Source organism: Schistosoma mansoni, assembly GCF_000237925.1.
Source record: "Schistosoma mansoni, WGS project CABG00000000 data, chromosome 1 unplaced supercontig 0071, strain Puerto Rico, whole genome shotgun sequence".
In the NCBI taxonomy this organism is placed as follows: Eukaryota; Metazoa; Platyhelminthes; class Trematoda; order Strigeidida; family Schistosomatidae; genus Schistosoma; species Schistosoma mansoni.
The window spans coordinates 784,644-799,635 of record NW_017385989.1 but is presented as its reverse complement, the minus strand read 5'-3'; the positions used below and the strand labels follow the sequence as shown (position 1 = coordinate 799,635).

Here is a 14,992-nt window from a genome sequence, read left to right as displayed (position 1 = left end):
TAACAATATAAATGGTAATAAATTAATGAATGTGTCAAATCTCGATGGTATTATGTTACCTACCTAAAATATGACTGTGCTTATCATTTCTCCAAACGTCATGTGGATTTGTTAACCTTAAATGATCCTAGTGACAAGTAGTCATAACGTCGTCAAATGAATAAAAGTGTTTAAGGTCACAAGTAACGCTAATAATAAGTCATAATGAATAGTTGTGATGACATACCTGAACCTTCTATTAATATGTACCTATTTCTGCCTTGAAACGTAACAAAAGTTTGATGATTATAAAGATTAACTTAACATAATGGTACCGTATATACCATTTTCTAACAAGAGTCGTTAAAATCAACTAATGCCACTCACTTTAATCAAACTGATTTAAGGTCTTGAACAAAACAGACAAAGATGAGGTCAGTTGATAAAGGGAAGGATTAATCCAGCCTAACGAAACATGAAATGCTATTCCAGGAAATATTTGTAAAAGTTAAATATGAAAAAAAGTTAATGGAGTAGGGAATCCGAAAACCACCTTGAAATTTCAAAGAGAAACTTTTCACTTAGATGAGTCATACATTAGATACACAACCGTTCGCAGCCTCATTAGTGTACATATATTGGTTTAATGGGTCATATAGAGCAGATAATATCGGTTATATAAAATGTATTCTTTATGAAACCCATCTCGGAGGATTATTTTCAATAAACGTTTGAAGTTATGTGTACAATCATCATCTGCTCCATCCTCAATCATTTGTTTTGTGCTGGTCATGAAGTTCAACCATGAGTTTCTTTCAAAATAATCCACAATGTAAGGCTAACTAAACAATTCAGTTTCTTCTGTGTTATCTTCACAGACGTTTCTGAATATCTATTGAAAACGAATATGTTCAACTGCTTTCCATACTAGTCTTAATTTTTCATCACTTCATTCTCTCGTTTGCTCTCTTTATAGTCGAACTTTAACCGTCGCGATTATACTTTAACTCTCATTTTTGTGGCCATCGTCGTTCAGATTAAAAAATATACCTGAGTATTATCAAAACCTAACGATCTTCTATTGTCTAACAACGAAATAATTAACTATTGTTAAAAACTGTATACCAATGAGTTTTGTTTTGTCACAGTAATTGAAAAATTACTATTGAGTTTGATTGTCGGTTGGAAGAAAGCTAGGGGCAGCCAGACCAAAACGTGGCACAAATACATGAAGTCACTGACAACTGGACTGAGCCATGCTGGTAGGTGTAGACTACCTGGTTGGGATTCGCGAGATGATAGCAATCGATGGTTAGAGACCTTGAATGACATGGCTCAAAATCGTTTGCAATCGCGAAGGTGCATCCACTCTTTGTGTTCTACCAAATTCTAATCTTCTGAATTCTTCATGCCTCTATCTTTTTTCTCTTTCCAAATTTATTTCACTGGATTAAACTCCTTGAATAATATCTTCTAAGCCTAATCTTTCCGATTGCTGCTTATACTTTTACTACTTCTACCACTATAGAATTTGAATGGACAACTGCATCTCTGTGCTAATGTGGTATAGCAACTCGAACTGATGTACGTACGTACGTACGAATTTCTATGTTGTGACCAACTGACTGAGTTTGATTCTTTAGTGAATTTTCAGTATGTAGTACTGAAATGCCAGAAACGTTCATGGATCAACTGTCCAGTATCTTTCAAATGACTTTTGATGTATCTCTAACTAATATTGATCTTTTCAGAAAAAGGAAACTCCGAAATAAAATAAATGCTTATGATCTGAAACTTGCTGTTTCGTTTTATCACGATATATGTTGTCATTACGGGGAATGGCAGAGATTTATTTATTTTGATGAGATCACGACCTGACCTACCCTAGATAATCATTGAAAATTTGCAAGAGTAGAAAATTTGTTTCATCCTAGTAGGGGACTCCCTAGCAGTATGTATTGAAAACTCTGCCACACAGATTCGAGCACAGTTCATCTAGTCTCATGACTTAAAGCTCAATCTCTTGATCACTTCGCGGTCTATGCCCCATTGGGAGTAACAGGCGTAAGTAAGTAAGTAGGTAAGTAAGTAAGTAAGTAAGTAAGTAAGTAAGTAAGTAAGTAAGTAAGTAAGTAAGTAAGTAAGTTGTGTGACTTCGAACGTGTCGTGTGTATGAAAAACGTTTAACGAAGACAATACTCCTTGATGACATCTTCAAATTTAAGTGAGCCTAGCAAACACTGAAATTCATATTGTTCATGATTGTTTGGCATAGTTTTTATTACTCCGATATATTTTGTTCATAAAAGGCAAATCATTTTGAAATACTTTGTATGAATTTATTAAGTTTCATCGCATTCCAAATTAGCTGAAACAGGCTTACTGGATTCCATAGATGGTCACATATAAAATATACCTTAAACTTAATTACCTTTCCCTGAAAATGTTAAAATATTGCAACATAAACGATATTATTTGAGATAGGATGGTGGTTGGAGGTGGTCAACAGGAAACCCTGGACCCGCGTTTCGTGCTACTTGGCACTCGTCAGCAAGGTGTATCTGTATCTTGAGGGAACTGGTGCATTCGATCAGCACTAAGAAGGACTTGACACGCATGACATTGATCACCACCCAGTGATCAATCAATTTTGATTACAATGTTATTTCTTATAAAATTCGTTCAGGGATAAATCAAAGTCCCTTGCTCACTGAAAGTAACTGATCCGTGAACTGTTGTAAAAATAAATCGCTTCATAGGTTGGAATGGACAACACCGGATATGAAGACATCATGAGACGAAATGAACTAGGAGAAAAAGACGAAAACAGTGAGAGATTCTCAAACAAACTGGTCATAGGCGGTATCATATTCCCACATAAACACATACATAAAGCCATATGGACTTCACCGGATCATACTACACAGAATCAGATTGACCATATCTGCATCAATAAAAAGTTCAGAAGGACGACGGAGGATGTGAGAACCAAGAGAAAAACTGATATAACCTCAGATCATAACTGGCTGGTCGCCAAGATGAAACTGAAACTCAAGAAGCACTGGACAACGGGGCGGACAACATCACAAAATTTCAATACGGCCTTTCACGATCGACTTAATGGAGAGGAAACTACCATGGAGAGCAACTGTAAACGGATCAAAGAGGCGATCACTTCAATATGTCATGAGGTTCTGGGTCAAAAGAAGCACCATCACAAGAAATGGATCACTGGTGATACACTGTATAAGATTCTAGAAAGGAGGAGCGAGAAGGCAGCAATCAATATCATCTGAACAAGAAGAGAGAAAGTCAAAGCTCAAGCTGAATTTACAGAAGCAAACAAGCAAGTGAAGAAGAGCATCAGAACCGACAAACGTAAATATGTGGAAGATCTAGCGATGACGACGGAAAAGTCTGCAAGAGAAGGATACATGAGACAATTGTATGGCACAACAAAGAAACTCTCTAGAAATTACTGCAAACCAGAACGACCAGTGAAAAGCAAGGAAGGCAAGGTAATCACCAACATTGAAGAACAACGAAAAAGGCGGGTAGAACACCTCAAAGAACTCTTGAATCGACCAGCTCCACTGAACCCACCCAACATCGAAATAACACCCACGGATGTCCCAATCGATGTTGGTCCACCAACAATTGAAGAGATCAGCATGGCCATCAAACAAATCAAGAGCGGCAAAGTAGCAAGACCAGACAACATTCCAGCAGAGGCACTGAAAGCAGATGTAGCAGTGACTGCAAAGATACTCCACACTCTCTTCAGTAAGATTTGGGATGAGCACTAACTTTACTTATTCCTGTTACCCCTCGTGGAGGAGCATAGGCCGCCCACCATCATTTTCCATCCAACCGTGTACTGGGTAATCCTTTCCAGTTCTTTCCAACAAACGAACCATAATTCATCAAAATACAAATTTAATTAAAATATTTTTTTGATTATGGTTATGTCGACTAAATACTCGATTAAAAACATTGTTACCATACCTGTTATATAAGAAAGAATACCATACCTAGTGACAAATGAAGTTTTACATCATATCATCTCCACTTTTTGTTTCTTTACCTACATCACTATTTTCAAACTGAAGGAGATAAAGGATGCTGTTTCTAACTGTCATGAAAAAAACAAAAAACAAACCTACAACATTCATACGATTGATAAAAAAAATAGAAAAAAAAAATTCTGTTACTAAGATGAATTTTGAAAAAAAACTATGAAAAACCAAAAAAATCTTTTTTTTCGCATTTTTTTACTCACCTGATTTTATTCCTTAATTGTTTTTAATTAGACAGAATCCCTACTGTTCTGTTAGACCAGTTACAAATTGCCCATCATTAATTAATTTGAATATATATATGTATATGCAGTAAAAGGTATACAATATTGTACCAAATCTAACATCTTATGACTATCCAACTCTGTAAATATGAGTAAGAAATTTGTAAACAATGAGTAATTATCACTGGGTGTTGTTTACTTGTATCTTCCGATTGTTATTTAGGACTGCAATTGATTAGTCTCTTGTTGGCCATATGTGCATACTGTACGGACTTCCTCGATATTGTCTAAAGTCACAAGCTTTATAAGCAAAGATGGATAGTGGCTAGCAGTGGAATCCAGGACGCGCGTTTCCCCCTATTCGGGGCTTGTCAGCCGGATGTACCTTCAGATGGCTATTAGGACTCAGTAGCTAAGTTGGTAACGCGATGGCGTTTGAAGCGAAAGATACTGGGTTTGAGTCGCAGAGGAGTCCCACAATAGGATGAAACGACCGTCCAGTGCTTTCAGGTTTTCTCTGGTGGTCTAGCTTCAATTGACTCATGATTTCAACTATGAAAGTGAATTGATTTCTTTTTTTTCTTCAATTTTAATTCATTAATAATTAAGGATACATATTGGACTAATGTAGAAACGATAAATTATGATTCTATATCCGTTAGTGATTAGAAATACACTCAGTTTCTCTTTTCTTTCCTCTTTTTTCTTTTTTTCTCCTTTTTTTTCCTTTTCAACATCAGGTTATATCAAATAAGGTGAAAAGGTCAAAGCTGACAATGATTATTCTTTTTAGAAAAAGAAAAAAAAATTTTGTTTCTAATTATTATTTTCTTCTCTTTTTTTTGGTTTATTGATAGAATAATCGAATCATAATAATAATAGTTACCTTAGATATATAGATTCATTCATCTATTTACATGACTAAAATGGTAGAAAGAAAAGTAAACATTCATAGGTATATAGGGGATATATACATAAATCATAACCTAAAGAATCGTTATCAACTAGAATTCATTAAAAGAAAGAAAGAAATTAAAGGTTCTATTTTGTTTACCCAATATCTAAATGGTGAATGTTTTGTCTAGTCAAACAGTTTTAAGCAAAGATGGGTAGTGGCTATCAGTGGAATCCAGGACGCGCGTTTTGTTCTATTTGGGACTTGTCAGCTGGATGTATCTGCATCTCACACTTGTTAATGTTCACTCTGGGACTCGAACTCATCACTGTTCGCTTCAAACACCATCGTGTTTTCCACTCGACCACTGAGTCCACTGCAGTCCTAAAACATCAATGGGAAGTTTCAAACAAACAATACTAGGTGAATTCAAATAGTTATAGTTTAAAACAGTTAAAATTTGGGAGGGGTTTTGTGGAGATTACAGTATTTTCATAGTTGAGTCCTACAATAGGACGAAACGATCATCCAGTGCTTCCAGGTTTTCTATGGTGGTCTAACTTCAATTGAATCATGATTTCAATTATGAAAAAATGAAATCTCTATAAAATCCCTCCTGGTTATAATCATATGCTCACTAGTGACTGACTTTAAGAGACATTTCCTGGAGTTCTAGTGAGAAACAGTTGAGTTCAACCAGGTCTGTTGTGAGATATTAACTCACTGAAGACAATTGGTAAATGGTTGCTCAACTTCGTGGATTGGGTGAAGTTAGACAATAACACCAGGGGATGCAGAATCAATGGTCTATTGGTTAAGCGCTCGCGCGCCAGACTGATAGGCCCTGCATTCTAATCTGGAGAGGTGGGATCGTGGATGCGCACTGCTGAGGAGTCCCACACTAGGACGAAACGGCCTTCCAGTGCTTCCAGGTTTTCCATGGTAATCTAGCTTCAATTGACTCATTATTTTAACTATGAAAATTTAAGATTTGTTTTTTAGTAAGTTTTTTATTCCTAATTTGTGCATAACTAGAGAATACGTAACGAACGGTAAAATGAGTAAATAATGAGTAGTAGTTATATTTATAGAGAGATTAAATTATTTTCAAGGCTGAATTCACAGGCTACTCTTACCTAGACCACTACTGAAAAACTGGAAGAGGTGTTGGCCGTTTCTTCCTAGTATGAGATTTCTTATCAGTACTCATTTAGGGTCCTACATGCGGGACTCGAACACAGGATCTTTGGTCTCGTGCGCGAACGCACTGAGCCGGTATCCAATGATGTTAATGTCTAACTTCAACCAATCTTTTTAATCAACTAATTTGCACTAAAATATATTCTAATTAATGAATAGAAATAGCTAAGAATAATATATTTCTAAAGGATATATTATTTTTTAAAGCTTATATACTCATTACTCTTAGTAATAAACAAGTCAAATCAACTATCTTTTCACAACTTAATTCGTTAAGGTTACGGCTATGGTTAACTCTGTACCGCTATGGTTAACTGTAATCACTGCTACAAGAACAATAAATGAATGAACAAACAGGTAATTATCGTTTCTTTTTTTCACTTAGAAACTCATCCAAAAAACCACCCTTTGATTTGAATTTCTCTGTTTTGGTTTCTCTACGATAATTAAAAGATAACTGATTAGATTTATGTATCGTATTATTTATACATATATGGGGGTTACATCAGACAAATCAGTGACAAATTTGTGATAGATTCATTTATTCTTTATCCTACTTTAGAGTTTTGAATTTTATTAATCCTCTATTTATTACGTTTCATTCTTCAATGTTCACTGTTTCCTCCTATTATTGTTGCTATGACTACATGAACACTTTAGTTATTCATGGTAATAATTTCATCTTGTTATATAGGTCTGATCTAACAACTTAAAAGTAACACTTATATATGCTAAGCACTATATCCGTTATGACTGGTTGACTGTCCATATATTCATATTTTGTTGTGTTTTTAATCTGAAATCTGGTACGTGATCGGTAATTCAAATGAAATAGACTTATTTATTAGAACATATCACTAAAAGAAGTTTATATCACGCTGTAGCTTCTTCAATAAGCAGATTCAAATTATTCTCAATATATTTATTCTGATGACAATTTCTATTATGAATTCACTTGGTATTGTTTGTTTGAATCTTCCCATTGATGTTTTTATGACTGCAACTGGTCAGTCTCTAATTGGCATATGTGCCAACTGTGAATATTGCCTCGATATAGCCTTAATTTACAAGTATTATAAGCAAAGATGGATAATGGCTAGCAATGGAATCCAGTTTGATGTGCGTTTCATCCTATTTGGAACTCGTCAGCTCGATGTACCTACATCTCAGAGTTGATGTTCATTCTGTTCACTTTATTGCGCTCTAGATACAAATGAAGATTCAATTTTTCCTGCAATTAATCAAGTGTTTTTACAAGATACATAAAAAGTCTCTTTGTTAAATTCCATTTTTCCTTGTCCTACTTTCTTAAAGTTTTCATCGTTTCGTATCAATCATTAGATGTATTCATCTTAGTAGATATGCTTTTATAATAAGTTTAACCGAAAATTACACAATAACTGTAGTGAAATAACTATTCGGCGGTATGTAATCGTTGGACATCTTGTTATATTGAGTTCTTCTGTAAACAATGGAAAATTTCTTTTACTCCATGTGACTAAACTGGACTTTAATGTAAACTGAAAAATGCGTACCTATTACAACTGCCTTAGTGAATTGTTAGGAGTTTGAGCTTTTATGTCTATTTATCAGTATAGTGGAAATGTAGCTGTCGACATTAGTCCATTATCAACTAAATGTTATGCTATTGCACTAATCAGAGCACTGTGACCATTTGAATCTCAGGTTCTTTAAAATGTTTTAAGAAATCAGATGTATTAGTCCCCATAATTTCAATCTATTTGTGACTGACCTTTGCGTTGAACAAATGACTTTTATTGAAGCATTCATTGTGTGACCAAAAATATCAAGTGAACCTATGAATTTCCTTTGCATATTTGGTGATGAATTTTTCTGGGTATTCCCTTCCTTGTAAATATATTTCAATTATTCTAAGTTGGTTTTTTAAATACCCCGATTTTTGGAATAGAGTTTATGACAGCGGTCAATAAGCGTTTAAATTATTCTCTTGGTTTACTTAATAGACAGAAACTGTTATTATATGGACATGTACTACTTCATATTTCTTTGAAATATCAGTAGTCTCTCGTCTCCAGTTCTTTGAGCTGTAAATCTTTGGAAGTTTAATTTGTCATCAACTTAATACTTCATAGTAAATTAAGTGGCATAGAATGTCTAAGATCATTAGAGATTATAAATGGACCATCTAACATAGTATATTATTGTAGTGATTTAGTGTTATAGCTTCTTGTTTATTCAAAGTTATCCACAAACATGTTAACTTGAATCGAGTCTAAAATGTTATCCATAGTGATTCCACTAATTTGACGACAAAAATTTATTAAACTAAAATTTTATGTTAGTGGTTGGAATCTCTGTCAATTCATTAGTCAATAAAAAATAAATTAAAACATTAAAACGGATTAAATTCAAATTATTCACTAATCAGTAGACAATTTTATACAAAGAATGATTCATATAAGTAGTATAGGTTTAACTAAAATGTTGAATGTTCAATATTAGAAATAGGTTATATAAAGTAATCCACTACAATGTCATAAAAATCTGAATTTTAGTACTGTTACACATGAGAAATTTGATTGTTAATTTCACCTACATATTTACCTAATTATTTACTTACGTTTATTACCCCTCGTGGAGTAGCACAGGCCGCACACCAGCATTCTCCATTCAACTCTGTCCCAGCCAATCCTTTCCAGTTCTTTCCAGTTAACATTCATCGTTTTCAACTCTGCTTCTATTTCCCGACGTAATATGTTCTTTGGCCTTCCTATTTTCCGCTTCTCTTCACGATTCCAAGTTGGGGATTGCGTCGTGATGCACATTGGTGATTTCCTTTATGTATGTCCTATCCATTTCCAACGTCTTTTCCTAATTTCCTCTTCAGCTGGAAGCTGGTTTACTTACTTACTTACTTACTTACTTACTTACTCACTTACTTAGTTACTTACGCCTGTTACTCCCAATGAAGCATAGGCTGCCGGCCAGCATTCTCCAACCCACTCTGTCCTAGGCCTTCCTTTCCAGTTCTACCAATTTTTGTTCATTCTTCTCATGTATGTTTACGTTTCTCGGCGTAATGTGTTCTTTGGTCTTCCTCTTCTATTTTGACCTTCACGATTCTATGTGAGGGCTTGTCTTGTGACGCAGTTGGGTGGCTTCCTCAATGCGTGTTCTATCCACTTACAACTCTTCTTCCTCATTTCTTCCTCCACTTAAATCTAGTTTGTTCTCTTCCACAGTAGGTTGTTGCTGTTAGTGTCTGATCAACGGATCCGAAGTATCTTGTGTAGACAGCTGTTAATAAACACTTGTATCTTCTGGATAATGGCTTTCGTAGTTCTCCACGTCTCCACCCCATACAGTAGAACTGTCTTGACATTTGTATTGAAAATTCTGACTTTGATGTTGATTGACAATTGTTTTGAGTTCCAGATGTTCTTCAGTTGTAAATTAGTCACTTCACTGGATATTATACTTTTGGTACGATATATAATTCATAGCTCAAAGTATTTCAATAAGTTTCTTTTCCTTATTTATTGATTAATCCTGACAATAAGTATTGAGTGAGCGTTAGTTTGATGTTAGCTGTTCAGGAATCGACATCTGAATAATGTATATTCTTTTTGATGCATATTTCTAGCAACCACGATGTCTCTGATTATGCTCTTTCCAAACTAAATCGGTTGTTCAATTAATAAACATAATGATCCGTTGAAGCAAACAAAAGACTTATAACTTGTTGAAATATATAGATGACAGGAACTGGTAATCCAGGTATTCAAGCAGGTCGCATGGTATTCGTTGACAGTAATTAGTTCTATTCATATAGACGTAACTTAAAAAAGGAAACTGGACGACAAAACTGTCTATTGTATACATAGAAAAAACCCTTAAGATATAAATGATTATACTTAATCTTTCCCCCCCCCCGCCCCCCAAAAAAGAAAAAAAAGCTCCAGTGCAAAATACTAAATTTCATACTACTAATAGAAAGAAAAAGAAAAGGTGATAATTTTATTACCTGACTTTTCTTTTTACCCATTTCTTGAGTGAACTTTATACACACATATATATATAAGTGAAGTAATATCCAAACTTATCTTTATCATCATCATCATCATCATCATCATCATTACTGTCCTAATATTTTACGATCAGGGTTTTTGTTGCTATAGCAATAGTGTATTTTGGTTAGCCTGAAAATAAAACAGTCGTTTACATGTTTGGTATACATTTATATATATATATATATAAAGGAAATGTTTATCAGGTATATAAATGTGATTTGATTTATGAAGTTAGATCTGATAACTATTATGTATTAGTTTGTATCATGTATCCATGTTAGCGTACAAAAGATTCCCAACCAACCACCCGCCCACCAACCCCATATACACACATACACGCATATCCATATACATGTATATAAAGATGTATCTGTCGTTAGATACGTCTGTTCTAGAATATAAAAAAAAAGATTTTTTTTGAAAAATTCATGAAAAAATAATCAGTAGTAAATATAGAAAGAATCAAGTTAGGATACAGAATAAGTTTTGGACAAACTGATTTTTCAAGGATTAAAATTAATCTTATATTTGCGTGCAGAATTTTGTATTTACTGGTTAACATGTTTTTAGTAAGGTTGTTTTCTAAAAGATGGGGTTCAGTCAGTCAGTCACAACGTAGAACTTCGTACGAACGTACATCAGATCGAGTTACCATACCATATTAGCACAGAGATGCAGTTGTCCATTCAAATCCCATAGTGGTAGAAGTAGTAAGAGCATAACTAGTAATCGGAAAGATTAGGGTTTGAAGATGTTATTCAAAGAGAATAATCCAGTGAAATAGATTTGGAGAGAGAACAGACGGGACATGAAGAATTCAGAAGATTAGAATTTGGTAGAACACAAAGAGTGGATGCACCTTCGCGATTGCAAACGATTTTGAGCCATGTCATTCAAGGTCTCTAACCATCGATTGCTATCATCTCGCGAATCCCAACCAGGTAGTCTACACCTACTAGCATGGCTCAGTCCAATTGTCAGTGACTGACCTCATGTCCAACCCTCCTGCTTTACCCCGACCTGGGACCTACACTAACTCTAGAAGAGTTTCAGGCGGATTTCGTTTTATATCTAGATAGCATAAATTTTCTATGCTTTTTCGGTTAACCATTTGCGGAATGAAAAGATAGAACTTATAACACGAAACTATCTGACTAGTTATGCTTTCTTTGAACTATTTACAATAAAAAGTTATAAATTCTCATTGAAAAGTTAAAAGAATCCATTTAAGAGAATATCATTGTTATTAATTAGATCCCTGCGTACTTTAATCAAGAAGCTCTTTCCATAACTGTTATATCCCGTGGAGAATTATGAATGGTAACTTTGAGGACTATTTATGGACCAATGTGATATGTCAATTTCCTATTGTATAATTACTAAGTAACTTAACTATTCATATTCATGTTCCTTTTATTATGAGCTTTATTTTGACCCATAGACTATTATCATACGGTTTACCATTCCTGAGTTATACCCAGTCTATTAATTTCTGTCCCCCCTATTCAAAAACACATTTGGCTAAATCTTGTACAAATGTTATTTTTTATTTTATGGTACGATGTAGTCAGTTTGTTTGGTATACAAATCCAGTATGTTTGAGAATAATAATTCATATTGCAGAGGCTGTTATTGGTGTTGTGGACTTAATTGGCTGGGCTAGGCAGAAAGCAGGACTGATAAGTATTCAAGACTGCTCATACGGTTTCCGTATATCATTGCTCTGATCGATAATTCACTCCTCTATGTTTGGCAGTCTTATAACGTCATATATTAAACAGCGTACGCATTCACTCGATATAACAATAACATCATAGCATAAGTTACTCTAGTCGACAATGAGTAAAGCGTCATCATATTTACATCTGAATCTTAATGATTTTAGTATCTTTGTCATCTTTTCATCGATTTAATCTAAATAATGAAATATGGCAAAAATTTCGAAATCATTAGTTGGTTAGTGTGTTGTTTATGTTTGAACATGATGTAATGCTGCTAATTGTGTTATTAGTATGTTATTCGGCTTTTTACTATTATTATTATTATTAGCTTTATTCAATATTACATTTTAGGTACAATATAGAATTCTCAGCACAAAAGTATTTCAACAAGTCTCCGTTTCTAATTTCTTGATCAATCCTCACGATAAATGTTCAATGATTACTAGTTAGAAGTTAGCAGTACATTGTTTTCTCAGCATACATATTGCTAGCAACCACAATATCTCTGATTCGGCCTCTTTGTAACCTTTACAGAGAAAAGTTGTACACTTTACAGAAACGCACCTGAATAGGGTTATGCGATTGATAGCCATAATGATGTAATAAAACAAACAAAATACAGATAACTTGTTGAAATATGTCGATGACAGGATTAGGTAGCCCAGATGTTTAAGCACGCCGCCAATTCTTTGTGAATATGGTTGTGGATAATCATTTGGAATTATGCAAACAATTGACAAATGTTAGTTTATCAAATACAAACCAACTGATGGACCTACATTTTCTTACTATTCCTATTATGTAATAGAATAATACCTAAGTATATTTAAATCTATTCTGTAAAACATAAACAGTCCTACATGAAGTTATGCAGTACATACATTGTATAAGGAAACGGGAGTGAGAGCGAAAACTGGTTAAAAATAAATTGACATTAAATATTCTGTCGAGACTATGATTTATGAATGGCGGGACTATAGTTTATGGATGACCTTGAACGAATCTAAAGTGACCTTGAGAAATATTAACCAATCAAGAAACAGTTAGTATAAAGTAAAAATATATTATACAGGACCAAAGAATTAAAGTGAATACACTTCTTTTATATGGTCCAAAAACTTGTCAAGGTTAGAAAGAGGTTCAAATGTTCAGTAAATTTTAATGTAAACTGTAAAGGAACTAATCCATATGCCTCCATAATAGTCGGTCTCTGGAGCCATGATAAGGTCGCAAAAACTATATTAGCTTCGACCATATAGCTTCAATATTGTTTGTGTGTACTCCGGTTATGTAAGCTTGTCATTATTATTATGCACATAACTCTACAACATTCATATTACTAAACAGCCGAAGCTTCGGTAACATCTGCGAATACTGCAGCCAACGTTATTGTTGCTTTTATTTGACCGTACGCTGCTATTATTATAATTTGCATCAGTCTCAGTTTGAATCGAGCAAAAAAGTTTCTATTCTAGCAGACTCCTTCTTCCAACATATATAACACCGAAAGACAACGTCGTCACGGTAGTTTGCACAAGATCTACAAATCATTTGATTACCGCAATTACAAATAAAGAAACTTCTTAGTAGGCCCATTTATTGTAGCCTTTCAGCTGTCACGTCTTCCCTAAAATCCTCGGTGACTCGATCGTACAGGAATATCAGGTACTGAAATTGGTGCCGTGAACTTGAATCCCTCAAACGCTTCTGACTGGCTCGTCCATAAATTATGCACTCGCCAATACTCTTCTAGGTTTTATACTGATAATTAGTGGTTGCAGTAATCCTACAATATTATTGAAACTAATGCTAGTTGGTTGGAATTTGACTAACTCAGTATTTTTTTTCTACAATGTATAAGTTTATTACTATGAATGAGATCAGAATAAAATAGCTACAGTTGTAAACTATATGATTAGAAAAATACATAAATATCATAATATTTAGCTGTTTGCTGTTACTGTCAAGCTCATATAACTTATTCTAGCTTCCGGGCAAACCAATTTACTCATTCTCCTTAGGTCACATTTTGATCTTACTATTTATTTACTTAACAACCTTGACTGTTTTCGTATGTGAGCATATGTGTGTATACACTTCTTATCCTACTCAACACATGTCTGTAACTTATTTTGTGTGTATCGATTAACACTTGATTCAATCGAGTTGGCTCACACGCCTTCTCCACTGTGCGCCATTTAGTTTAACTTCCTTCTCTCTGTCTTCCTGATTGTCTTTTCAGATCAATGATTGTACGGAATATATGTATTCGAAATTCATTCTCGTATTTGACTTATTTAGCTTCGTTATTCAGTAACGCGGTTTAAGTCGATGATTATATACGAGAGAGTGGTCAAGATGTATATTTCGACAGCAATTATTCGATAGCAATCAGAAATGATCCAAATGGAATCAGATATCCAGCCACTGAAGTATATTCCATTATTCTCTGTAAAACAAAATAGTAAACAACTAGAAATTAATTATCAGAAGGGGTTTTGTGGAGATTGTTTAATTAATGTCGTAAAAAAATTATTGTCTTACGCGTGTTATCCCTCGTAGACGAGCGTAGGTCGCCAACCAAGATTTTCTATCGAAATCTATCCTGAGGAATCCTTTCCAGTCGTTGAACTGGCTGAAATTCGAAGCATGAACAACTAAGATTTCAATCCAATAGTCACGCACTCATCTAGAGGTTAGAAGTTTCTATGTTTAATCCTTGACAGATTCGTGAACACCTATTACTACAGGGCATACTGACACAAAACACCGAAACTATTGGATAACCTTCAATGATTGTCTAACTGTGAACACTTCATTGTGAGGACGGTCCACAGGTGAACTT

The 14,992-nt window shown here is 34.3% G+C and overlaps 1 protein-coding gene and 1 non-coding gene across 2 annotated transcripts in view; both read left to right on the top strand.

Annotated features, from left to right (window-relative positions):
• Positions 1-4,682: 4,682 nt before the first annotated feature.
• Smp_tRNA_01588_Pseudo_TTG.1.1 lies at positions 4,683-4,754 on the top strand. Its single transcript has one exon. It is a non-coding gene (tRNA).
• Positions 4,755-12,844: 8,090 nt separating this feature from the next.
• The window catches only part of Smp_139210 (hypothetical protein), a gene marked incomplete at both ends in the record, with an annotated part of 29,917 nt that continues 27,769 nt past the window's right edge, over positions 12,845-14,992 (top strand). The window contains one exon of the mRNA XM_018791825.1: positions 12,845-12,948. Coding sequence (XP_018645048.1) covers positions 12,845-12,948 — 104 coding nt within the window. The remainder of the gene's footprint in view (positions 12,949-14,992) is intronic.